At 36.5% G+C, this 25,822-nt stretch overlaps 1 protein-coding gene across 5 annotated transcripts in view; it reads right to left on the minus strand.

Moving 5' to 3' along the window:
• LOC110293190 (AGBL carboxypeptidase 4) overlaps positions 1 to 25,822 on the minus strand; it is a 1,191,022-nt gene that overhangs the window by 681,699 nt on the left and 483,501 nt on the right. For all 5 annotated transcript variants that reach the window (XM_029476352.2, XM_085839081.1, XM_021161009.2 and 2 more), the window contains exon 4: positions 7,223 to 7,317. In XM_029476352.2, coding sequence (XP_029332212.1) covers positions 7,223 to 7,317 — 95 coding nt within the window. The remainder of the gene's footprint in view (positions 1 to 7,222; positions 7,318 to 25,822) is intronic.

Consider the following 25,822-nt stretch of genomic DNA (forward strand, 5'->3'; position numbering starts at 1 on the left):
AGGTGATAGTCTCTGACTTTGCTCCTTGCTAGAATTGTGGTGACAAGTGTTGGCTCACATCACTCTGTCAGAAATAAGAGATGATAGCCTGTACCTTTCTTGGGTTTCTTTGCCCTGTGCAAGAAATCCCCTGTCTGCAGCATGAGAATAATTTAGGATAGCCAACCTTGCTGTGTTCTGTGTGTAGAATGGTGAGGTGGCTTCATACCGGTCCAATTAGGCCTGAGACGGAATGCAGACCTGATCTCTGTTTCTCCCACGCAACTATCCTGCTTCTACTTTTATGTGTCTCTTTCTTCAGGACACATTATCCACTCTGGAAAATAATTTTTTTTGTTGTTAGTGTTGAAGTGTTCCTTTTGTTAGACTTGTGGCTTTAAAGTGGTTCTTTCTATCTGTCATTTAATTTCAAGAAGATCACAGATCCTTCTGAAATTTATATCAGTTTTCAAAATTCTGTAATTTTGTGGGATTAAAAACTAGTTAGCTGAAATAATCTCAGCTCTAAACAGGTTTTGGCACAGCACTGACCCTCATGAATTTACAAAGCAGTATGGGTAGGTCCTGTATGTCATCACCCAGTTCTCGTACAAGTCCTAATAGTCCCAGCCATCAAAACTAGGAAACATACATTAGCATGTTTACACAACTATGTATGTAGCTCTATATTTTTATGTCATATGTAACCTCTATGAGAATCAAGGTACATAAATAGTGCCTCAACACAAAGGTCATTCAGATGCTGCACCACTGTGGTCACTCCTGTCCCCTTCTCCCTCACCATTCTGTTTGTATTAGTCTGTCTTCTATGAGATAATAAATACCAGAGATCATGGATTCATAAACAGTTATATTTTATTCCACGAGTTTGTAGGTTTCAGTCTGTCATGCAATGGAGCCACTAGTGGAGATTCTGGAAGATAACGTCAAGAACAAGGGAAAAAGCAAAGCTCTTCACCTCATTGCCAGAAAAGACAGGGAAAGAGAAAGTCATGTCTCCATGACCAAAACACCTCTCCCCTAGGCAATGCTGAAATTTCACCACTTCTTGGCACTACAAGTGGAGGATCAACGCTTTGACACAATCACTTTTGCAGTTCATTTTAGGCTTAGTCTACAGCAGCATCACCCTGCTGTCAGCATCATCTTGATGGTATTATACTTGATGGTTGTGTATGGCACGGGAACACTTTTCATGCATAACTGTGTTAAACTCTCCTTAATCACATGAAAAGAACTGTATCAGATGATGCAGTTATCTTTGTCTCTACAACAAATATCTTTGAAAATACAGAAAAAGTAAGCCCTATTACCTTTGTCCATGTTTTCATTATTTCTGTTGTTTTTTTCTTGATATTTTAAAAGTCCATCTTTAGCCTTTCTGCAGGAAGAATCTCTTTAACTCATTTTAGAATATTCATTCATTCATTCATCCATGTTACATCACAATTGTGGTCCGCTGTCCTTCCTTTCCTCTCAATTCCACCCTTAAAAATACCTCTCCTGTTACCACCTCCCCAGAAAAGAGGAGGCAACCCTTGCATATCACCCCATCCTAGGATACCACTTGCCATTGGCCTAACTGCATCATCTTCCACTGAAGTCCAACTAGATATCCCAGTTAGGGGAAGAGGATCCAGTAGCAGAAAACCCAGTCAGAGACAGCCTCTGATCCAGTAGTTTGGGGACCCATATGACCACCAAGCTGCACCATGTGTCTAGGGGAATGGTAATAGACAATCTTAGTTTTGCTACATTTTGAATATCTTGATTTCTTCTTAATTCTTAAAGAAGATTCTTGCTATATATATGGGTGTGGAATGAGAGTGCTTTCAGCATTTGGAAGAAACAGTGGCACTTTACTTAGCTGCTATGGTCTCAGACATGCAGCCCTAAGGTATTCTTAACTACACAGTTTTCAAGATTTTTCTATCCTTACTTTTCACAATTTTTGATTATGTCATTTCTTGACAGGGGTTTTCCTATATTTTTTCCTGCCTGGCATTTACAAAGACTCTCAAATATATTTGTCTTTTCCCAAATTCAGGAAGATTTCAACCATGTCAAGCATTCTTTTCTAAACCATGCTTTCCTCTCCCTCTGTAACAATTATGATAGCATGGATGTTATAACAGTTACTACAGACCTGTGAGCCCCAAAGCTCTTTAACCTTCTTTCCAGCCTGTTTTTTTCCTATTTCTCAGACTGGATAATGCCGATTGCTCCACTCACTCTATAGCACTGGAGAGGGGATAGGCAGTTCCCTGGGGCTCACTGGACAGACAGTCCAGTTTACTTACTAAGTTTTAGACCAATGTGAGAGACTTGTCTAAAACAAAGGCAGATGGTGTTTGAAGAATGACACATGAGGCTGTTTCCTGGCCTCCATATACCCTCATCCTTTAATACAGATCCTTATGTTGTGGTGGACAAACGGGTGGATATAGCACCTGAAAATTAAGAACAAGACACCTGTCCCCAAACCTGATACCTGATGGACCCAAGGAAGCTCTAAGTTAGATGTGGGAGTATATATAACAGTACTAAGTGGTTAAGAGCACTGACTCCTCTTCCAGAAGTCCTAAGTTCAAATCTCAGCAACCACATGGTGGCTTACATCCATCTGATGCACTCTTCTGGTATGTCTGAAAACAGCAACAGTATATATATATATATATATATATATATATATATATATATATATGAAATAACTGAACTTTTTTTTAAGGAAGAACATTTTTGCCAATCTTTTGTGGCTCTAAAATTACCTGGAAAAGGTTTTGAACTATATATTTCATTTATTAATTCACAGGGATGTTTTGTAAATGCTCAGATGGGAGAGTATAATTAGAAGGGAGCAAATATTTCAAGAAGAAATACATATAATCTGGAAAGATAGATAAAATTAGTGGTTATCTGTGATGGAACATTAAAATTTCAATGAATTTTACTTTATCCACACAGACTGTCCCATGGTGGAGTAGTATGTGAATAATTACAAACATACTTTTCATCAATAAAACAAACCAAAAACAAAATCAAAATAAGATCAGGTTCATATTTATCATCCCAGGATCTAATACAGAGTTTATTGCAACAAAATATTAAGTAGAAATTAGTTCAAAGTTCATTTTAATCTTCTTTGTCTATTAAATTTGAAATGGCAATCAGAGAAGGTATTTCAGGTCAACAAAATATCATACAACAGCCGGGCATGGTGGCACACACCTTTAATCCTAGCACTCGGGAGGCAGAGGCAGGCGGATTTCTGAGTTCGAGGCCAGCCTGGTCTACAAAGTGAATGCCAAGACTTCCAGGGCTACACAGAGAAACCCTGTCTCGAAAAACCAAATAAATAAATAAATAAATAAATAAAAATATCATACAACAACACTTCTTGTGTTTCCATCTCCCACCTTCCCCATACATTAAATATGGTTGGAAGGATACACTTAGGTCATGAGCTTCTGGCTGGTATCACCATTAACTTCTTGTGTAAGTATTCCTACTCTCAATTTCAATATATACAAAGATATAGATCTCAGATGTCTAGAAATATAGGTTTTCACTAGTTATTCTCACATAATAAACTCTCTTCTGGGCCCATCAGGGAATATTGATGAGTTTTGGTTTAAAAATTCTACTGCTGTAGACTCTAACCATTGTCAGTAAGAGGGCTACTATATAACAGAATTAATTGGAGTACACTAAAACAGTCCAAAAAATTGCTTACACCCCTGCCATTTGCTTCCAGATAGTTTTACGTTATCTCCTTAAAACAGGAGAGCACTGACTAGCCATATATTTGCAAAATGTGTTCTTAGATGTGTCTTTTGTTCATTTGATTTCTATAACTAGCAATTTCCAAGTTCATGATAAAACCCAAAAGTTTAGATATCACTTATGGGTCCTCATGAGACCATCAAGAATGTTTTACTCTAAAAAGTGAAGACATACTATTTTTCACTATGTCTGAAGATAAAGGTCCAGATAAACATAAAACCTTTATATCTATCCTGAGGCAGAATTTTTTTGCCCAAACTCATAATCTATTTGCTATTACAACAAGTAGAGAAATCCCAGGCAAGAAAATGTTAATTATTACTTATTTTAGTACTGGGAAAAGTAGAATTAAGCAAGCAATAAAGACGATATTCTACTGTGGGACTCTGCAACCTATTTTCCAGGCTTGAATTGAGCTATTTTTCTGGAAACCTGAATTGTGATAAATTTCTTGAAATGAGTGAAATCTAGCGTTTTGACAGGCCACTGGGAAATTTGAGATAATATCTCCTGGGAGGTAGGGTGCAGTCTAGGTAACTGACAGAGGTATATTATCCAGGGAAAGAACAGGAAAGGGAACAGTAACGATGCTCAATGTAAAATATTGGCAATTAGAGGAATGGTTAGGACCTGTGAAGAGTATTTAATAAAATTTCTAGGAAATTTTCCTTTGTATATTCATGGCCATTCTGCCTCCTAACATTTAACATTGTGTACAGAGTATTATAATGCTCAATGAAAAATTGCTGAAAGGACCCAGATATAGCTGTCTCTTGTGAGACTATGCCGGGGCCTAGCAAACACAGAAGTGGATGCTCACAGTCAGCTATTGGATGGATCACAGGGCCCCCAATGGAGGAGCTAGAAAAAGTACCCAAGGAGCTGAAGGGGTCTGCAACCCTGTAGGTGGAACAACATTATGAACTAACTAGTACCCCGGACCTCTTGACTCTAGCTGCATATGTATCAAAAGATGACCTAATCGGCCATCACTGGAAAGAGAGGCCCATTGGACTTGCAAACTTTATATGCCCCAGTACAGGGGAACACCAGGGCCAAAAAGTGGGAGTGGGTGGGTAGGGGAGTGGGGGGGAGGGTATGGGGGACTTTTGGGATAGCATTGGAAATGTAAATGAGGAAAATACCTAATAAAAATATTTTTTTAAATCCTGAAAAATAAATACATAAACATCTAGATTGAGGAAAAGAGAAATTAAGACATTGTGAGAAGTTTTATATTCATGTTCTGGGCAGTAAAATGAGGAATAAGATACAGGTTGGTTTGCTAAGATATCCTTTGCTAAAATTTCAAGCTCTTTCATACTAAATATCTGAATTACTGGATATTATTAATTGCTGTTACTAAGGCCTGCCAATATTAGATATAGGCACTAACTTAATTTTCAGGTATTATAATACAAATGCAAGGACTCTATAATGTTTCAAAATATTGTCAAGAGGAAAGGGAAGTGGGGGAGAGAACCCAAGTGACAAGATATGGAGCAGGTAACAAAATGAAATAATTTTAGCTGTAAGATTAGAGAGTTGGGGAGGTGTTGGGAATATGAAAGGGAGAGAAGGAGGAAAGAGAGAGGAAAGAAAGGGAGGAGGAAGAAGAGGAAGAGGAGAAGCAGAAGCAGAAGAGGAGGAGGAGGGGGAAAGGAGAAAGGAAGTGAGGGAGGGAGGGAGAGAGAGACAGACAGAGAGACAGAGACAGAGACAGAGAGAGACAGAAAGAGACAAAGAGAGACAGAGAATATCCAAATCTAACACTTGGAAAGTAAGATAGCAATTAGTCTTGTTGCATAAGATCTTAAGATAGAACTTGGAAAACTGAATGATTTTACTGTACTTCAAAGGTTCTTATGAACAGAAACATAGTGATATCATTATATTGATGTAAGTGAAGTATCCATTGACACACATGCCTGCCTATATTATTGTCTTCTTGGGTTGGATTGAGAGACTCACAGTAAAGCCTTGCCCTTTGCTCAGACTTTATTGACAGACAGAGAGCAAAAGTGCAGCTGTTTAATTGATTTGATGCAATAATGTAAAAAAAATGACCAAAGAGATATTTTTACTATTTAATAAAGAATTTTATAACTGTTATCAAATATCTGCATTTTTATAAACCTGAGCTTTTCAAGCTAGCATTTATAGAAAATTACCAAGCATCATTTGTAGATAAAAAGAAAAATTCAATATTTATGAAATGCTAGTTTTCTATAAATACAGACATTTGGAGACTATCATCTCACTAGTCATTAAAATTTGAACAAGGATCAAAGCTAGAATAATATTAACAATTCTTTGCATTTGTATAGCATTTTACATGTTATTAATAATAGATGACATTTGTTGAGCATTTAGCAAGTGCCAGGTGCATTACATAAAAATTCTCATAAGGAATTCAGTTCATTCACAAAAACATTTGCTTAACACCTACTATGTGTCTGAGGACTAATACTTGGTTTCTGCCTTTTAAAATTTCATTTTGTCAGTCTCAACAAATGTTGGTTTAATGAATAAATGAATAGATGGAGGATAGGATGAGGCAGTTTCAAGGCTCTGCAAGGCTACATATAAATAACAAGGTCCTCCCCTTGCTTTTATGACTTTGAGAATACTTAATTTTCTCTAGCTTGAACTTTTCCAATCAACTTTTCATGGTTTTTGTTATATTTAAAAATATCTCTTACAAAATATGAAAGTGCTATCTATAAAAGGAAAATGTTTGGAAGAGAATGAGATCTCAGTAATTGGTGTAGTTATTATTATTACTATTGGTCTCATCATCATTACAATTAGTAGGCAATCATATCTAATCCCTCTCCTTTTCATATCGTGATGGGGCAAATAAAAACTCTTAACATCCATACAAATACAGTGTCTATAGGGAATACCAACACACATACACACACAAAAACAGAAGGAAGCAATGAAGAAAAGAAGAAAGGAACAGAAATACATCCAGAGTGTCCAACCATTTTTGTGACATGACATTGTCATCTACAAATTTGCTGGCTGCATTCACATCTATTTCAGGATGCATGTGATTATAGGATGTGCTAAACTTCAGTTTCCAATGTTTTCCTACACATCGTCTATATCTAAAGTAGACCAAAATAAGGGGAGTGGCTGGAGGTTCAATTTTAAGTATATTTCTAATGATACATAATACATTAAAATAAGACAAGAATTTTACCACACATCATACTATAAATACTTCTATAACAAAAGTTTGTTTCTACTACGCATGGGACCAAGTTCCCAATATTCTGAAAGCACAGTACATAAAGCCCAGATAATAACTATCTAGAAACTCCTCTGATTCATGATCCTCAGCTAAAACAAAGTTGTGCCCCAACTATGCAAAAGGTTAACATAAGCAACAAGTCAAATTTTCTGCTCAGAAATGGATCACATCATCACTTACCATTTTGGTCTGCTGGTGGATTTCACCATTGGTGCCATCCCATCTCGGTAAAGACTCTTGGTTTTACTGAAGTTAACAATGTTGAAAATTACCCTCTGTAAAAGAAGCGAAAATTTATCAGAAGTCTTGCTATGCAAATTACCATTTTTTGATAACTAAGCAGAGAAAATCATAAGTAAGGTTAAAGGAAGCTGCACAGACTAGCACCCCACAGTGCAATAGTGATCACGAATTCTAACTTGTTTGTGCTGGGTAAGCCTGTCAGCTTACAGATCTTATTCTTTTAGAAGTAATTACTACAATTGACTTCCACTTAATGAGTTTTGAAGCCCTGAAAGCCTGATATTTATTTCTAACACTAACACTTTACATTTTTTAATGTTGTATTATGAGTTAATGATTCCCATGTTGATAAATGGTAGTAATTGTATCTACCTAAGTGGGTTTCTGATGGAAAAAAAAAAAGGAGTTAATGTATATAGTGGCTAGACTCTCACTAGGAAATTTAGGATTCAGTATAAACTTTAGCTAATATTTTTCCATTCTTCTCTAGAAAAACTTAACAATTTTCCTGAAAATCAATACTATCATTAGGGTAAAGGTAGACCTTTGATGTTAATGAAACAAAAGAGACTCTGTACAAAATTACAACAAAAGTATCCTCCAACGACTTGGAAATTCTTTGACTTGACTTAGAGACACCTTTCCTCTTCTGTACTTCCTCCATGCTATACTCTGTGCTCAACCCTAAAATCAGCACACATTGTATAACTATAGGTGCATGAGTAAGCCATCTTCTCTTGATGTTTTACCCTTACAACAATGGAGTGGAGTGGAGAGTCTAGATATCTTTGTCTTAATGAACACATTTGTATAAGGAGACACAAGATATTGTGAACAAAAGATGAAATGGATTGAAATACATCTGATACCATTGAAATATTCCATGCTACCAGAAGACTAGGGCTTAAGCAACTAGAATAGAAAGAGGAAAGAAATATGCTGTGAGAGATTACCATTGTCTAGCCTTTCTCTACACTTATGGTGAAAAGATAAGACAAAAAAATTCATGGGATACTTTATTCATCAAATATTGACATTTCAGGTGTAATATAAATTTTACAAAAGAGATCTTATATAGATTCTTTCATGACTATAATTAAAACTATTTTCTATTTTACAGATATGGGAACTGAATCTCTGAGAGTCTACTGAACTTGTTGAAAGTCATAGATGATAGAACTTATATTTGAATCCAGTGGATAAAAGAGTAAGACAGCAAAAATTTTTATCTTTGAGGAGTTGTTATTAAGGTTCTAAGATAATATATCTACTAGTAGATCAGATTTTTAAATAAGGAGGAAATGAAATATGATAGCAAGTTTTAAACTTTCAAAACTATGTTTTATTAAAAAATAAAGACCACTGCCTTTGTATTTGGAACTATTATAAATGGCTTTACTCCATGAAATGAGTTCTTATGAATAACATGTGTTTTCACTTCTCTTCAAAACCCAGTCTTTGACCCCAACTCCAGACATGTCAGACCTCCATCTGTCATTATATTAAGTCATCACGAATGTCCAAGGCTGCTCCATTATTAATAACATAGACCTGCTGGTTGTCAGTTCAATTACTTTTCCCAAGGTCTTGGCTACTATCTGATTTAAGAAAATCAATATCAAGGGGACAAATGGCCCTCAAACTGCACAAGGCATAATCCCTTTTTTTTTCTTTTTCTTTTGAGATTTTGAGTGTCAAATACATTTCCACTGAACATGGAATATGTATTGTATATATGCAGGAGCTAGATTATCAATAAAGGGATAAAGCTAATAAAGAAATGATACAAACACACAAAGCTGAAATTAAAAGGTAGAAAGTAAGTGGAATGTTTATGAACTAGTATCATTTATTATATTAACTAACATGATTAAAATTTTTTCAAGTATTTTAAATATTTTATTTTACTTCACTATTACATTCTTGAACAAAAGTTATATATTGCAACTAAATTTAAAACAGTGTGAAAAGTAAACTAATAATAACCAGTTTGTTTGCCTTTATCCCATGAAAAAGTCTCCAGGCCTGTCAATGGTGGAATTGGGACTGACGTTTCAGGTTGCTTTTACTGTAAAGGCTCATATGCCTGGTGTAGGATTCCATATCCCCAAATATTCTCACTCCATGCATTGGCTAGAAAATGTACCCACACATTCAGCAAGGTAGCAATTGGTGATAAGAATAAAATAATGACAAGAAATCTTCTGCTTAAAAAAAAAGCATTATCTAGTGATCTCACCATGCACTCATACACTAGATTCCCAGTTAGTCATCTCATTCATATGAGTCGACCTTGTAAGTTAGAGTCGCTTGCAAAACTTCTGAGACCTACGGACCCTTTGATTTCAACCACAGTTTCTGACATTCGATCAATTTCTTGTTTACTTTAAACTAATAAACTTTACAAGACAAAAGCTATTTGTGACTTCTCATTGCTGTAGTTTGAAAATCAAATATTACCCATAAGCTGGAATATTGGGGGAGTTTTAGCTATCATGTGGCATTTGGGGAGGAGGATGTATCCTAAATTCTCTAATATAACCATTGGATGAGACTCTTTTTTTTTTTTTTTTTTTTTTTTCGAGACAGGGTTTCTCTGTGTAGCCCTGGCTGTCCTGGAATTCACACTGTAGACCAGGCTGGCCTCGAACTCAGAAATCCACCTGCCTCTGCCTCCCAAGTGCTGGGATTATGTGTGTGCACGACCACTGGATTCCAAAATGCTGTTATTTTGAGAACTTCATGGGAAGTAAGAACTGGAGCCAAGTTTGATTAAGCAGGATTTTGGGAGAGTTCCAGAAAAGATGCGTCATCCCTAGCCCTTTTACAACTTTCTATCTCTTGTAAGCTAGGAAGTGGCCAATCTCTTCTAATATGATTTCTCCTGGTTTTCATGTTCTGACTCACCTTAAGCTCAAAAGAACAGGACCAAGGGCACATAGATAACAACAGCACAAACAATGAACACTAAGGGAAATGATCAGCCAAAATTTTTTTTAAAAAAAAATAGCTGAATAAGAAGATCACAAAGGATTTTAGATTATATAACTCTGGTAAACTACAAAGTATTTTTATGTATTTAAATACGTTTTTTAAGAGAACACTATCATCAACAACACCATCATCAACAACAAAACCCTACTCACCAACTTAAAAAATGCAGTTGAATTTAAATATCCATCTCTCAGGTTAAAATGCATAATAAATGTTACTACAAGAATAATTAATAATCTATAAGAAAGAGGTGAAGAAATACAGAATTAAGAATACAGAACAAGTTATAAAATATTAAGAATATATAAAGTGGAAAGAAATATAGTTGTAAATGTATCTTATTAAAAGTTGATTAAGGGTCTGGAGAGATGGCTCAGTGGTTAACAACACTGACTGCTCTTCCTGAGGTCCTGAATTCAATTCCCAGCAACCACATGGTAGCTCACAACCATCTGTAATGGGATCTGATGCCCTCTTTTGGTATGTCTGAAGAGAATAACATTGTATTCATATACATAAATAGATACATCTTAAAAACAAATCCTATGAAGGGTTGTTGCCCCAGTGTATAGGAATGCTAGGGCAGTGAGGCAAGAGTGGATAGGTGGGTAGGGGAGTACCCTCATAGAAGCAGGGTAAGGGAGGATGGAATAGGGGGGCTGCAGAGGGGAAACTGGGAAAGGGGATAATATTTGAAATGTAAACAAATAAAATATCCATTAAAAAAGTTGACTAAAAGGAGACATGTTAAAGTGGCATGGGCAAAAAAAAAAAGAGAAAAATGTCTGAGTATGGGTTCAGGACTGGTAAAAGGCACAAATATTCAGATCCAGGAATTGCATGACCATCCAAAGCAGGATGTTTGAAAACATAAAGAGAAAAGTAAAGGCAGCTATTTGAAAGCAAACTAGATAAAATGCAAAAGAAAAGAAATAAAAGTATGAGACCAGAAAACCACTGATTGGCTATCATCCCAAATTAAGCAAAATTCCTTTTTAGGCAAACTGAACATAAATATTTTAGCTTCTAATCTTTTTTTTTATTAGATATTCTCTTCATTTACATTTCAAATGCTATCCTGAAAGTCCCCTATACCCTTCCCCTGCCCTGCTCTTTTGTGAGGCTATGCCGATGCCTGGCAAATACAGAAGTGGATGCTCACAGTCATCTATTAGCTTCTAATCTTGTTTCTCAGCTCTCTGGCCTACATCCTTGCTTGTTAAGTGCTCTTTTACTCCTCCTGCTTCATATTTTGGGGCTTATTTTTTATTAAAAACTGTGTGTGTGTGTGTGTGTGTCTGTGCCTGTGTCTGTGCTTATGTGTGGGTATGTGCATATGAATGCAGGTGCTCACAGAAGCCAGCAGAGCACTTTAGTGTCAGATCCAGTAAAGCTGGAGTTACAGGCATTCATGAGCAGCCTCATACCATGTGTTCTGAGAATACAACTTGAAATCTCTGGAAAAGCTGTAAGCACTCTTAAGTGTGAGCCATCTTTCCAGATACCAAGTACTCTCTTTCTTAATAAAACTGTCTTTATTATCACTATTCATATGCCCCTGGCCAAAAATCATTGTTCTGGGACACAAGAACATAGAAATCCCAGCTGTCACCCAAACTGCAATATCTGCCCATAAGTCAAACTCTCTCAATCTCTCTCTCTCTCTCTTCACTCTCTCTCTCTTTCTCTCCCTCTCTCTCCTCTCTCTCTTCTTTCTCTTTCTCAATCTCCTCTCTCTCTTCTCTCTCTTTCTCAATCTCTCTCTCTCTCTCTCTCTCTGAGAGAGGGGGAGGAATTAACCATACCACAGGAAAAAAGCCAGCAAATAAATAACATTTAAATTAGTAACTGACTGAGCAGACATGAAACTATTTAGTAAGATATAGAGTATTCAAATCTCATAACTAATACAATTAATCACAGATGGTTTACAAACTCTCTTTCATCAATAAATGTGAAAACTGTCAAGTAAATAGAGGATAGCTATAAAAATTAAGTATGTATATGACCACAAAACAAATATTTTTACAATTAATCATATATCAAGTCATAAAAATAAAACCATATTTCAAAATGGTTGTGAATTTTGAAGAGTTTTCTACTGTGAGAGCCTCGCAGCCTGGAGAGGATAGTGGTGTAGGCACAAATAGGACTCTGGTGATGGCTTTAAAGTCTGAGGGTCTCAGGGCTATCTAGCTCTCTAACTGTACTGAAATGCTGATGATAACTTCTTTTTTTTCTTTCTTTCTTTTTTTTTAATTAGGTATTTTCTTCATTTACATTTCAAACACTATCCCAAAAGTCCCAGATACACCACCACTCTCCTACCCACCCACTCCCACTTCTTGGCCCTGGAGTTCCCCTGTACTGAGGCAGATAAAGTTTGCATGACCAATGGGCCTCTCTTTCCACTGATGTCCGACTAGGCCATCTTCTGATTCATATGCAGCTAGAGACACGAGCTCTGGGGGTACTGGTTAGTTCATATTGTTGTTCTACCTACAGGGTTGCAGACCCCTTTAGCTCCTTGGGTACTTTCTCTAGCTCCTCCATTGGGGGCCCTGTGATCCATTCAATAGCTGACTGTGAGCATCCACTTCTGTGTTTGCCAGGCACCTGCATAGCCTCACAAGAGACAGCTATGTCAGGGTCCTTTCAGCAAAATCTTGCTTGTGTATGGAATGGTGTCTGCGTTTGGAGGCTGAATATGGGATGGATCCCCAGGTAAAGGCAGTCTCTAGATGGCCCATCCTTTCGTCTCAGCTCCACACTTTTGTCTCTGTAATTCCTTCCATGGGTGTTTTGTTCCCAATTCTAAGAAGGGGCAAAGTGTTCACACTTTGGTCTTCATTCTTCTTGAGTTTCATGTGTTTTGCAACTTGTATCTTGGGTATTCTAAGTTTCTGGACTAATATCCACTTATCAGTGAGTACATATCATGTGAGTTCTATTGTGATTGAGTTACCTTACTCAGGATGATGCCCTTCAGGTCCATTCATTTGCCTAGGAATTTCATAAATTCATTCTTTTTAATAGCTGAGTAGTACTCCATTGTGTAAATGTACCACATTTTCTGTATCCATTCCTCTGTTGAGGGACATCTGGGTTCTTTCCAGCTTCTAGCTATTTTAAATAAGGCTGCTATGAACACAGTGGAGCATGTGTCCTTATTACCAGTTGGAACATTTTCTGTATATATGCCCAGGAGAGGTATTGCAGGATCCTCATTAAGACTTCAGAAGTCATCTATTTGTCTATATAGCATCACTACAAGACAGTATATCTTCTTGGCTCTGCAGATATCTGCTCCAAAGGGGTGTGCTACTACCTAGTGATTGTTATATATGTTTAATAATAACAGAAAAAGCATATTAATAGCAGGAATCTTCCCTAAAATGAATTCCTTACAGCCTTGCTTAATAAGGGTTAACCTGTCACAGATTTTATAATAATCCAAAGCTGGGCATCTCAGGATGATCACCTGTTAGTTATTAGCTTTTCCCATTATGGCTTCTGACAGTTTTCATGTGTCAAAGAAGAAATAGTGACAAAAAAGTAGAACATTTTTTGATTTTGATGGTTAATTCAAAATTATGTTTGATGTTGTGACACACAGCAAGAACAGTCCCTGGACAGGATATAAAGAAACAATGATAGAATTGTTGGAAGACAAAACATTGAAAACACCTAGTACCTCTGAAGACAATCGTTCTATGCAAGGTGTGGCCAAAAGTATTACTAAGAGAAATTAAATCCTCAATGATCCTTCTCATTTCAGTCCCAAGACTTACCCTTACTCCATGGAGTTGAATTTATACGACAAAGTGCTGAAGCACAGAGATTGCGATGGATTCAAAGATGGCAAGCACAGAAAAGGGCAGGTGCTGGGTACTATTGTCAGACTTAAAGCTTCAAATAGGATATTAGAGGATTTGTCTCAGGAATCACAAACTCCAAAAAGGAAAATAATTTCAAATATAAATTCAGAACACTACCCCAAATACCAGATTATTAATAACAACATATAGGGAACAGAGAAAGTTCTCGGTGAATGAAGTCCCGAGGAAACGTGTACTTGGATATAAGCACAGCCTAATGAAGACTCTGAGACCAATTGTCCCATGGAAAATTGGCAAAATATTAACCATACAGGCCAGGTACATCAGGGATAATAAAGCTTTCCTTGGGAGTCTGGGTATGAGTGTTTATGAACCATTTGTCAGTATGTAAACACACAGAGTTACAGTTTCCTCCTTTCAGATGTTTATAGCTTGAGACTGCTGGCCTGCAGAGGACTTCTAGGAGACTAGCTAAACCCTCTGCCTGTGCTATACCTAATAAATACACTGAGGTTCCAGGTTGCAGTGGTATGGGTTAGATAATCCTACACAATCCCACCTTTGTTGTGTGTGTCTGTGTGTCTTTCCTTTATTCCCTCATTGCTCCTAGCCAGGCTTCCTGAACTCAAGCCATGTAGGACATGAAGCAGTAAATGGTACTCAATACAAGCAGACACCAAGGCAAGAAAACTTAAAAGAACTTGAAGAAGAAGTTTACTTGTATTAGGTTTACAGAAAGCTAATGTAACAGAAATAGAATTATATATTAGAAGGTAAAGGGTCAGTTGCAAAAAAATATATTGAGGATATAAGAGATAATTATGTAGTAGCAGAAATATTAAGAAATTAAATTATCTATAGCAAAAAGTCAATAAGCCCTATACAAAATAAAAAGAAATATATAGCAAATTGTATACCAGAGATTTTTATTTAGAAACATACAAATCATACAGAAAACAGTCAAATAAATCAAGTTATTTTCTGTTAGCAAAGGGGACCTACTGCTTACTGCAGCCTTTTTGTAGATAAAGCCATGCTCATTAATGAGTGTTGGTTATACCACTTTTACAACAGTGGCAGCAGAGCTGAACAGTTCTGCAGAAATCTAATAGCTCTCAAAGTATAAATCATTTACTCTCTTTTTCTTCAAAGAAGCAATTTGCAGATCCTTGCTTTAGAAAGCAGGGACCAAAAGTGACAGCATGTTTGGGGAAACATTTGTAGTAATACTTGAACTTGAAAATTATGTTAATGGTTCATGAGATGAAAGAAAATTAAAAAGGTAGAGATCTATCCAATTCACAGTGTAAGCCTCTTACAATCTTGAAGCAAAACAGGCAGGAACTTACAAAGAAAGAACAAGTGATAAGCCATGGTTGAAATTTTCTAAACATTACCTATTCCTAAAGATTATCCAGCAGTAAACTTCTTCATAGATAAAAATAATAGAATAACATAATATGACATATATTAGGAATAAAAAGATGTATCAAAATTTAAAATAGATATTAGTGTAAGTCACAAGACTAGGAAATTACACAAAAACTTTAAAGGTCGCCCAGAAAGATGGATAAGTGCTAATGACACCTGCAGTGAACTATGAGATGCAAGTTAGATCTTCAGAGCCAACTCCTACACTTAGACACACACACACACACACACACACACACAGAGTGATGAAGACAATTAAAATAATACTACAACAATTAATTTCCATAATTAGAATGAAAGGGGAAATGCCTATTAATATAAAAATCTTTTGTTTCTAAAGTTGGCAGAAGATATACTAAACCAACATAGTTCTATTAAATATATAAAGGCAATTGATTATATTAATGACTTCCTCATATAGAAAATTTAAAGTATGGCGAGTTTTACCGGGGGATTTGCCCAACAATGTGACACCAATACTGTGCAGAATTCTGTAGATACTTGAAAGTGAGAAAACACCTTCCAATTTGTACTACACAATTGCATAACTTTGACAATGAAATCTGAAAAGGCTTTGCAAAAAATGGGGAGGAGCTTAGTTGCTCTATTTCACAATATTCCAAATTGACAACTTTAATCCACTGGAGGAGAAGGAGATAAATCATAATGAATTTGAACTATTCTAGGAATTCTTAAAATTCTAAAATTCTTAAATGAATCATAATAAATTTTATTTATAGAAAAAAATTTACCCCAAATGACAAATAAAAGCATTTGATAAAATATGGTGCTCTTGAATTATATAATTACTCTAGAAAACTAATTACAAGAAAGTTCTTAGTCTACATAAAGAAAAAAAGTTTAAAAATAAAATCATAACATCATAATTAATCATAAAAAACAAAGAATTTTTATTAAATTTGGAGACAAAGAAAGGAGTCAGCTATTATTCCATGCCTTTATTTAAAAATTATTTGGGAGATTTTATGCTACTTTATTTTATTCTTTACATTAATTTGTTCATATAATCACTTTAAATAGGATTATAGCCCTCTTCTCCTCCCAGATCCCCCTTCCCACAGTCTTTCCTCCTAACCCCAGCTCCTTTATTTGCAAGAAGATGGTCCCCTGGATACCAGCACACCCTGAAATATCAATTCACTGCAAAACTAGGCACATTCTTTCCTATTGAGGGCAGATAAGGCACCCCAGTTAGGGGAATAGGATCCACAAGCAAGAAACAACTTCAGGGCCAGTCCTTGCTCCAGTTTTTGAGAGACCTGCATGAAGACCAAGCTGCATTTCTGCTACAAATGTGCATGGCCCTAGGTCCTACCCCTGTATGCTCTTTGTTTGGTGGTTCAGTCTCTAGAGTCCACAAGGCTCCAGGATAGTTGACTATGTTGGCCTTCTTTCAGAGGGGATAGGGATACCATTTCTTCCATTCCTATTGATGATTTTCTAACTATATCAACAATGCAATGAAAATAAGTACAAAGAATGAAATTGTAAAGAAAGAAATAAAATTTATATTATAGGAATAAGCACATCTTCTCCCACTAAGGCCATCCAAAGTAGTACTCTGCTACACATGTACCCTGGACCATGAACTAGCTCATGTATGCTCCTTGGTTGGTGACTTAATCTCTGGTAACTTTGAGGGGTCTACGTTAGTTGATACTGTTGTTCTTCCTGTAGGACTACAATCCCCTCCAAATTCTTCAGTCCTTCCTATAACTTGTCCATATTGGTCCCTTCCTCAACACAATGGCTGCCTGGGGCAAATATTGGGATGTAAATAAATAAAATATTTAATAAAAAAGAAAATAATTTTATAAAAATTACAACAACAAAAGAAATGAAGCCTTTTAAAATCTGGGAATAATTATATAAACTACCAAATATATTTTGCATGCTGAATATCCCTAGAGAGTCTGCTATTAGAGGTCATTGATACAGAAAAGGGTTGACCTGAGTATCTGCGGGAGACATCTTGGATCCCAGACTCCACCGAGAATACTCTGCACAGGTGAGAGTGTGGATTACAGAAGCTAAGAGCTTCTGGGACAGGACCTCTTTTGGGCCTTCATCTTCTGCCAGGAAGCAAGTCTGAATGCCAGATATCTGTGCATCTTTGTTAGTAAGAATCTTACTAACAAAAACCAAGACCACTCACCATCATCAGAACCTAGTACTCCCACCTCAGCCAATCCAGGGCACCCCAACACACCCAAAAACCTAGACCCGGATTTAAAGGCATCTCTCATGATGATGGTAGAAGACATCAAAAAGGTCTTTAAGAACTCAAAGAAATACAGGAGAACACTGCTAAAGAGTTGCAAGTCCTTATAGAAAAACAGGAAAGCACATCCAAACAGATGATGGAAATGAATAAAACCATACTAGACCTAAAAAGGGAAGTAGACACAATAAAGAAAACCCAAAGTGAGGCAACGCTGGAGATAGAAATCCTAGGAAAGAAATCTGGAACCATAGATGCAAGCATCAGCATCAGAATACAAGAGATGGAAGAGAGAATCTCAGGTGCAGAAGATTCCATAGAGAAAATCGGCACAAGAATTAAAGAAAATACAAAATGCAAAAAGATCCTAACTCAAAATATCCAGGAAATCCAGGATGCAATGAGAAGACCAAACCTAAAGATAATAGGAGTAGATGAGAATGAAGATTTTCAAATCAAAGGGCCAGCAAATATCTTCAACAAAATTATAGAAGAAAACTTCCCAAACCTAAAGAAAAAGATGCCCATGAACATACAAGAAGCCTACAGAACTCCAAATAGACTGGACCAGAAAAGAAATTCCTCCTGACACATAATAATCAGAACAACAAATGCTCTAAATAAAGATAGAATATTAAAAGCAGTAAGGGAAAAAGGTCAAGTAACATATAAAGGCAAGCCTATCATTACATCAGATTTTTCACCAGAGACTATGAAAGCCAGAAGATCCCGGACAGATATTATTCAGACACTAAGAGAACACAAATGCCAGCCCTGGCTACTATACCCAGCCAAACTTTCAATTACTGTAGATGGAGAAACCAAAGTATTCCATGACAAAAGCAAATTCACACATTATCTTTCCACGAATCCAGCCCTTCAAAGGATAATAACAGAAAAAGATTAATACAAGGAAGGAAAACACGTCCTAGAAAAAGCAAGAACTTAATCCTTCAACTAACCAAAAGGAGACAGCCACAAGAACAGAATGCCAACGTTAACAACAAAAATAATTGAAAGGGACAATTACTTTCCTTAATATCTCTTAATATCAATAGACTCAACTCCCCAATAAAAAGACATAGACTAACAGACTGGCTACACAAACAGGACCCAACATTTTGCTACTTACAGGAAACCCATCTCAGGGAAAAAGACAGACACTACCCCAGAATGAAAGGGTGGAAAACAATTTTCCAAGCAAATGATCTGAAGAGACAAGCTGGAGTAGCCATTCTAATATCTAATAAAATCGACTTCCAACCCAAAGTCATCAAAAAAGACAAGGAGGGGACTACATACTCATCAAAGGTAAAATCTTCCAAGATGAACTCTCAATTCTGAATATCTATGCTCCAAATGCAATGGCAGCCACATTCATTAAAGAACCTTTAGTAATGCTCAAAGCACACATTGCACCTCACACAATAATAGTGGGAGACTTCAGCATACTACTTTCACCAATGGACAGATCATGGAAAGAGAAACTAAACAGGGACACAGTGAAACTAACAAAAGTTATGAAACAAATGGATCTAACATTTTATCCTAAAACAAAAGGATATACCTTCTTCTCAGCACCTCATGGTACCTTCTCCAAAACTGACAACATAATTGGTCACAAAACAAGCCTCAACAGATACAAAAATATTGAAATTGTCCCGAGCATCCTATCAAATCACCATGGATTAAGGCTGATCTTCAATAACAACATAAATAATGGAAATCCAACATTCACATGGAAAATGAACAACACTCTTCTCAATGATACCTTGGTCAAGGAAGGAATAATGAAAGAAATTAAGGACTTTTTAGAGTTTAATGAAAATGAAGCCACAACATATCCAAACTTATGTGACACAATGAAAGCAATTCTAAGAGGAAAACTCATAGCTCTGAGAGCATCCAAAAAGAAACTAGAGAGAGCACGAATTAGCAGCTTGACAACACACCTAAAAGCTCTAGAACAAAAGGAGGCAAATTCACCCAAGAGGAGTAGACAGCAGGAAATAATCAAACTCAGGGGCAAAATCAACCAAGTGGAAACAAGAAGAACTATTTAAAGAATCAACCAAATGAGGAGCTGGTTCTTTGAGAAAATCAACAAGATAGATAAACCCTTAGCCAGACTCACTAGAGGGCACAGAAACAGCATCCTAATTAACAAAATCAGAACTGAAAAGGGAGATATAACAACAAATCCTGAAGAAATTCAAAACACCATCAGATCCTTCTACTAAATGCTATACTCAACAAAACAGGAGAACCTGGATGAAATGGAGAAGTTTCTAGACAGATACCAGGTACCAAAGTTGAATCAAGATCAGGTTAATTATCTAAACAGTCCTATATCCCCTAAAGACATAGAAGCAGTCATTTCAGACCAATTTCCCTTATGAATATCAATGCAAAAATCCTCAATAAAGTTCTCACTAACTGAATCCAAGAACACATCAAAACAATCATCCATCCTGACCAAGTAGTTTTCATCCCAGGGATGCAGAGATGGTATAATATATGGAAATCCATTAATGTAATCCATTATATAAACAAACTCAAAGACAAAAACCACATGATCATCTTGTTAGATGCTGAGAAAGCATTTGACAAAATCCAACACCCGTTCATGATAAAAGTCTTGGAAAGATCAGGAATTCAAGGCCCATACCTAAACATGATAAAAGCAATCTACAGCAAACCAGTAGCCAACATCAAAGTAAATGGTGAGAAGCTGGAAGCAATCCCACTAAAATCTGGGACTAGACAAGGCTGCCTACTTTCTCCCTACATATGCAACATTGTACTTGAAGTACTAGCTAGAGCAATTCCACAAGAAAAAGAGATCAAGTGGATACAAATTGGAAAGGAAGAAGTCAAAATATCACTTTTTGCTGATGATATGATGCTATGTGTAAGTGACCCAAAAAATTCCATGAGAGTGCTCCTAAGCCTCATAAACATCTTCAATGAAGTAGCTGGATGTAAAATTAAGTCAAACAAATCAATGGCCTTTCTCTACACAAAGGATAAACAGGCTGAGAAAGAAATTAGGGAAACAACACCTTTCTCAATAGTCACAAATAATATAAAATACCTTTGTGTGACTCCAACTAAGGAAGTAAAAGATCTGTATGATAAGAGCTTCAAGTCTCTGAAGAAAGAAATTAAAGAAGATCTTAGAAGATGGAAAGATCTCCCATGCTCAAGGATTGGCAGGATCAATATAGTAAAAATGGCTATCTTGCCAAAAGCAATCTACAGATTCAATGCAATCCCCATCAAAATCCCAACTCAATTCTTTAATGAATTAGAAAGGGCAATCTGCAAATTGGTCTGGAATAACAAAAAACCTAGGATAGCAAAAACTGTTCTTAAGGATAAAAGAACATCTGGTGGAATCACCATGCTTGACCTAAAGCTGTACTACAGAGCAATTGTGATAAAACAAAAACAAAAACAACAACAAAAAAAAAAACCAACCAACCAAACAAAAAAAAACTGCATGGTACTGGTATAGCGACAGACAAGTAGACCAATGGAACAGAATTGAAGACCCTGAGATGAACCCACACACCTATTGTCACTTGATCTTTGACAAGGGAGCAAAAACCATCAGTGGAAAAAAGACTGCATTTTCAACAAATGGTGCTGGCACAACTGGTAGTCAGCATGTAGAAGAATGCGAATTGATCCATTCCTATCTCCTTGTACTAAGGTCAAATCTAAGTGAATTAAGGAACTCCACATAAAACCAGGCACTGAAACTTATAGAGGAGAAAGTAGGGAAAAGCCTCGAAGATATGGGTACAGGGGAAAAATTCCTGAATAAAACATCAATGGCCTGTGTTGTAAGATCGAGAATCGATAAATGGGACCTCATAAAATTGCAAAGCTTCTGCAAGGCAAAAGACACAGTCAATAAGACAAAAAGGCCACCAACAGATTGAGAAAGGATCTTTACCTATCCTAAATCAGATAGGGGACTAATATCCAATATATATAAAGAACTCAAGAAGGTGGACTCCAGAAAATCAAATAACCCCATTAAAAACGGGGCTCAGAGCTAAACAAAGAATTCTCACCTGAGGAATACCGAATGGCTGAGAAGCACCTGAAAAAATGTTCAACATCCTTAATCATCAGGGAAATGCAAATCAAAACAACCCTGAGATTCCACCTCACATCATTCAGAATGGCTAAGATAAAAAACTCAGGTGATAGCAGATGCTGGCGAGGATGTGGAGAAAGAGAAACAGTCCTCTATTGTTGGTGGGATTGCAAGCTTGTACAACAACTCTGGAAATCAGTCTGGAGGTTCCTCAGAATATTGGACATAGAACTACCGGAGGATCCCGCAATACCTCTCCTGGGCATATATCCAGAAGATTTTCCAACCGGTAAGGAGCACACATGGTCCACTATGTTCATAGCAGCCTCATTTATAATAGCCAGAAGCTGGAAAAAACCCAGATGCCTCTCAACAGAGGAATGGATATAGAAAATGTGGTACATTTACACAATGGAGTACTACTCAGCTATTAAAAAGAATGAATTTATGAAATTCCTAGCCAAATGGATGGACCTGGAGGGCATCATCCTGAGTGAGGTAATCCAATCACAAAAGAACTCACAAAATATGTACTCACTGACAAGTGGATATTAGCCCAGAAACTTAGAATACCCAAGATATAAGATACAATTTGCTAAACACATGAAACTCAAAAGAATGAAGACCAAAGTGTGGACACTTTGCCCCTTCTTAGAATTGGGAACAAAACACCCATGGAAGGAGTTACAGAGACACAGTTTTGAGCTGAGATGAAAGGATGGACCATCTAGAGACTGCCATATCCAGGGATCCATCCCATAATCAGCCTCCAAACACTGATACCATTGCATACACTAGTAAGATTTTGTTGAAAGGACCCTGATATAGCTGTCTCTTGTGAAACTATGCCGGGGCCTAGCAAACACAAATGTGGATGCTCACAGTCAGCTCTTGTATGGATCACAGGACCCCCAATGGAGGTGCTAGAGAAAGTACCCAAGGAGCTAAAGGGATCTGCAACCCTATAGGTGGAACAACAATATGAACTACCCAGTACCCTCCAAGAGCTCATGTCTTTAGCTGCATGTAGCAGAAGATGGCCTAGTTGGCCACCAGTGGAAAGAGAGACCCATTGGTAGTGCAAACGTTTTCTGCCTCAGTACAGGGGAACGCCAGGTCCAAGAAGTGGGAGTGGGTGGGTGGGGAGTGGGTTGGGGAGCCGGTGGGGGGCTTTTGGGATAGCATTGGAAATGTAAGCGAAATAAATACCTAATAAAAAAAGAAGTCATTGATACAAAGTAAATATTTTAAAATTCATTATGTGCTTACATAAAATTTAAAAATAAAAATAAAAAAATTAAGGTGTTTTATATTTATAGATGTTTCAAAATAGTAAGTACCTATGTATAATGGAACCAAAATATAAAACCTTTAAACACAAAACTATCAAACAGTGAGACAAAATCAAAGAGTAATATATGAATGGAAGAACCTATTACTATTATTTATTTGTAGGTAAAATTAACTATTGGAATCAATGGAATCCATCAAAATCTCAGCAGATGTAATTGTCCGTGTGTGTTCCCCCTCTCTCTGTGTGAGTGTGTATGTGTGTGTAAAATTTGCTGTCATTACAACATTTCATGTACCTGCAAAAAGATAAAACTAGCAACAAACCAATAATTAAATTAGAGTCTAAGGACATGTTTAATATATGCAAGGCATAGTACTGGTGAGTAGGTGAAAAGTTGGGAATTACTGAATGGTACTGAGACTATGGGGATATCCTGGGAGACAAAATTGCTAAGTGTCAGAAATATGCAGTCCTCATCCCACATCACAGAAACTTCTCCATGCAACAGGAGGCCATTACAGAAAACTACAACCAGTCAAAATGCAGAGTTGAGAATACCTATCTCAACAGGTAAATATACAAAATATTTCTGAACCTGAGGTTCTGGGAACTTGGCAATAGTTGGTGTAGAAAGCGTGTTAGAGCCAGAGGATCAGGGGATTTGCTGTGAGATTGTGTCTCCTAAATGTCAAAAGCTACACCTATGAAGTCTCACCAGCATAACTTCCAAAACTCAAGCTGAACAAGGAGAACCACAGTAAACATGCCAAAGTGGAGAGAGGAAAGAGTAATTGTCCTCAACCCTACTCAAAGCACTATAGTTAACTAGGGAATGCTGAGAATGGGAGAAATGGTCTTCCCCCGGGAAGAAGACATGAACTGGCTAACCAATACCAAACTGGCAGTCATGTAGACATAAATACAAGTAATATTATACAGACTGAACTTGTTTTATTTAGAACCATATATTTATGCATAAACAATTGAATTTAAAGAGAGCAAGGAGAGGAATAGGATAAGGCATGGAGGGAGGAAAGGGAATGGAGAAATGAGGTAATTATATCACAATATTTATTCATTTATTTATTTATTCATTTATTTATTAGTTACTGAAAAGGAAAAGCTCTGACACTACTTTATGAGACAAGGAATTTCCAAAGATACTGTTGAGTTCATCTTCTGTTGCCTATCTATTGTTGGGCATATAGCCTATTCTTTGTTTTTAATTATGATTTTTATTTACGTTCCAAATGTTGCCCCTATTCCTGATCCCCCATCCCAGAGTTCTTCATCTTGTTCCCTCTCCCCTTTGCTTCTGAAAGGGTTCTCCCTTACCAACCACCCCCCACCTCATCCCCGCTAGCGGCCACCTTTCCCTGACATATCATTTCCAAAAATGTTTAAAGTGTTGCGTCAGTGTTTTTTGCCATACACCAAATTGTTGACTTGAATCTAATAGAAATTAGGATAAAAATATAATCAGACATGCTTTAGAAAAAATGGAAAGTTCTCAATTATGTGAGTAGATGATCATCCTATTAACAGTTGAAGAGAGATAAACTAGGAAATGAATTCAATTCTTATCTATGAAATCAGCAAAAATAATATAGCTGAAAATATCAAGTAAGGAAAATTATGTGGAAAAAGAGTGATTTCATACTGTTGATGAATATGCAGAACAAAATAATCACTTTAAAGGCAAACTTGGCAATAAACATGACGGCACTTGGAACTATGACTCCAAAACTATGTATTCTAAGACATATTTGTATACTACATAAGGTGGCATATATGAGAGAGAGATACTTTCATACATCTGTCCATAAGACCAAAGTAAGCAACTAAACCACTTAACTCAGAAGAGTGGGTAAATTTTGTTTCATTGTAAAACAGAATACCTGTCAGCGTTTAACATGAATGCTCTAGAGGGAGAATTATCCAGGATTGTGTTTAATGAAAAAGCAAAGCAAGCATCATAACACAGAACGATAGAATTTTTAGGTTAATATGTGCATAAAAGTCATAAAATCATTTCTGAATAATACACACTTTTTCAAATGTGTGGTTCATTCTGGGAGAAAGCAAAAGAAAAGGTATTTATGATACAATGTTATATCTATCAAAATAATTTAAAAAATCAGCAAGATGTGAGGGCTGGAAGATACTTGATTATTTTATAAATATTTATAGAATTACTAATGTAAAGTGTAAAATTCAACATTAAATTCACTGGATATGTTAGTATAAAATGCAAAGTGCAGTACAATGTATCTTCTTCAAATGTTTGGTATATTGTTTTTTTTAATCTATAATTCTTACTTTTTATAATTTTAAATGCTATCTTTTCTAAAAACAATATTTTTTGTTCAGTTTCTTATGCCTGAATTTCTATTTCAGTTTCGCAGATCTATATGTTTATTCTGAGGATAGTCTACCATTGCACACATAACTGGAGTTCAGTGATACCCTTCAGTGATGGGAAATCTCTACTTGACGATCCTCTCTTGCAGTGGTGAATGGTTTCATTCACACCCAGGGAATGCATTATTCACTGTTATAGGTTTTTATTGTCTTTGAAATTGTTAGATTGCCTATTTACTTGATATTGTTCATGTTTTTATTTTCTCAA

Source organism: Mus caroli, unplaced genomic scaffold (genome assembly GCF_978045245.1).
Source record: "Mus caroli unplaced genomic scaffold, Mus_caroli_1 scaffold_6, whole genome shotgun sequence".
In the NCBI taxonomy this organism is placed as follows: Eukaryota; Metazoa; Chordata; class Mammalia; order Rodentia; family Muridae; genus Mus; species Mus caroli.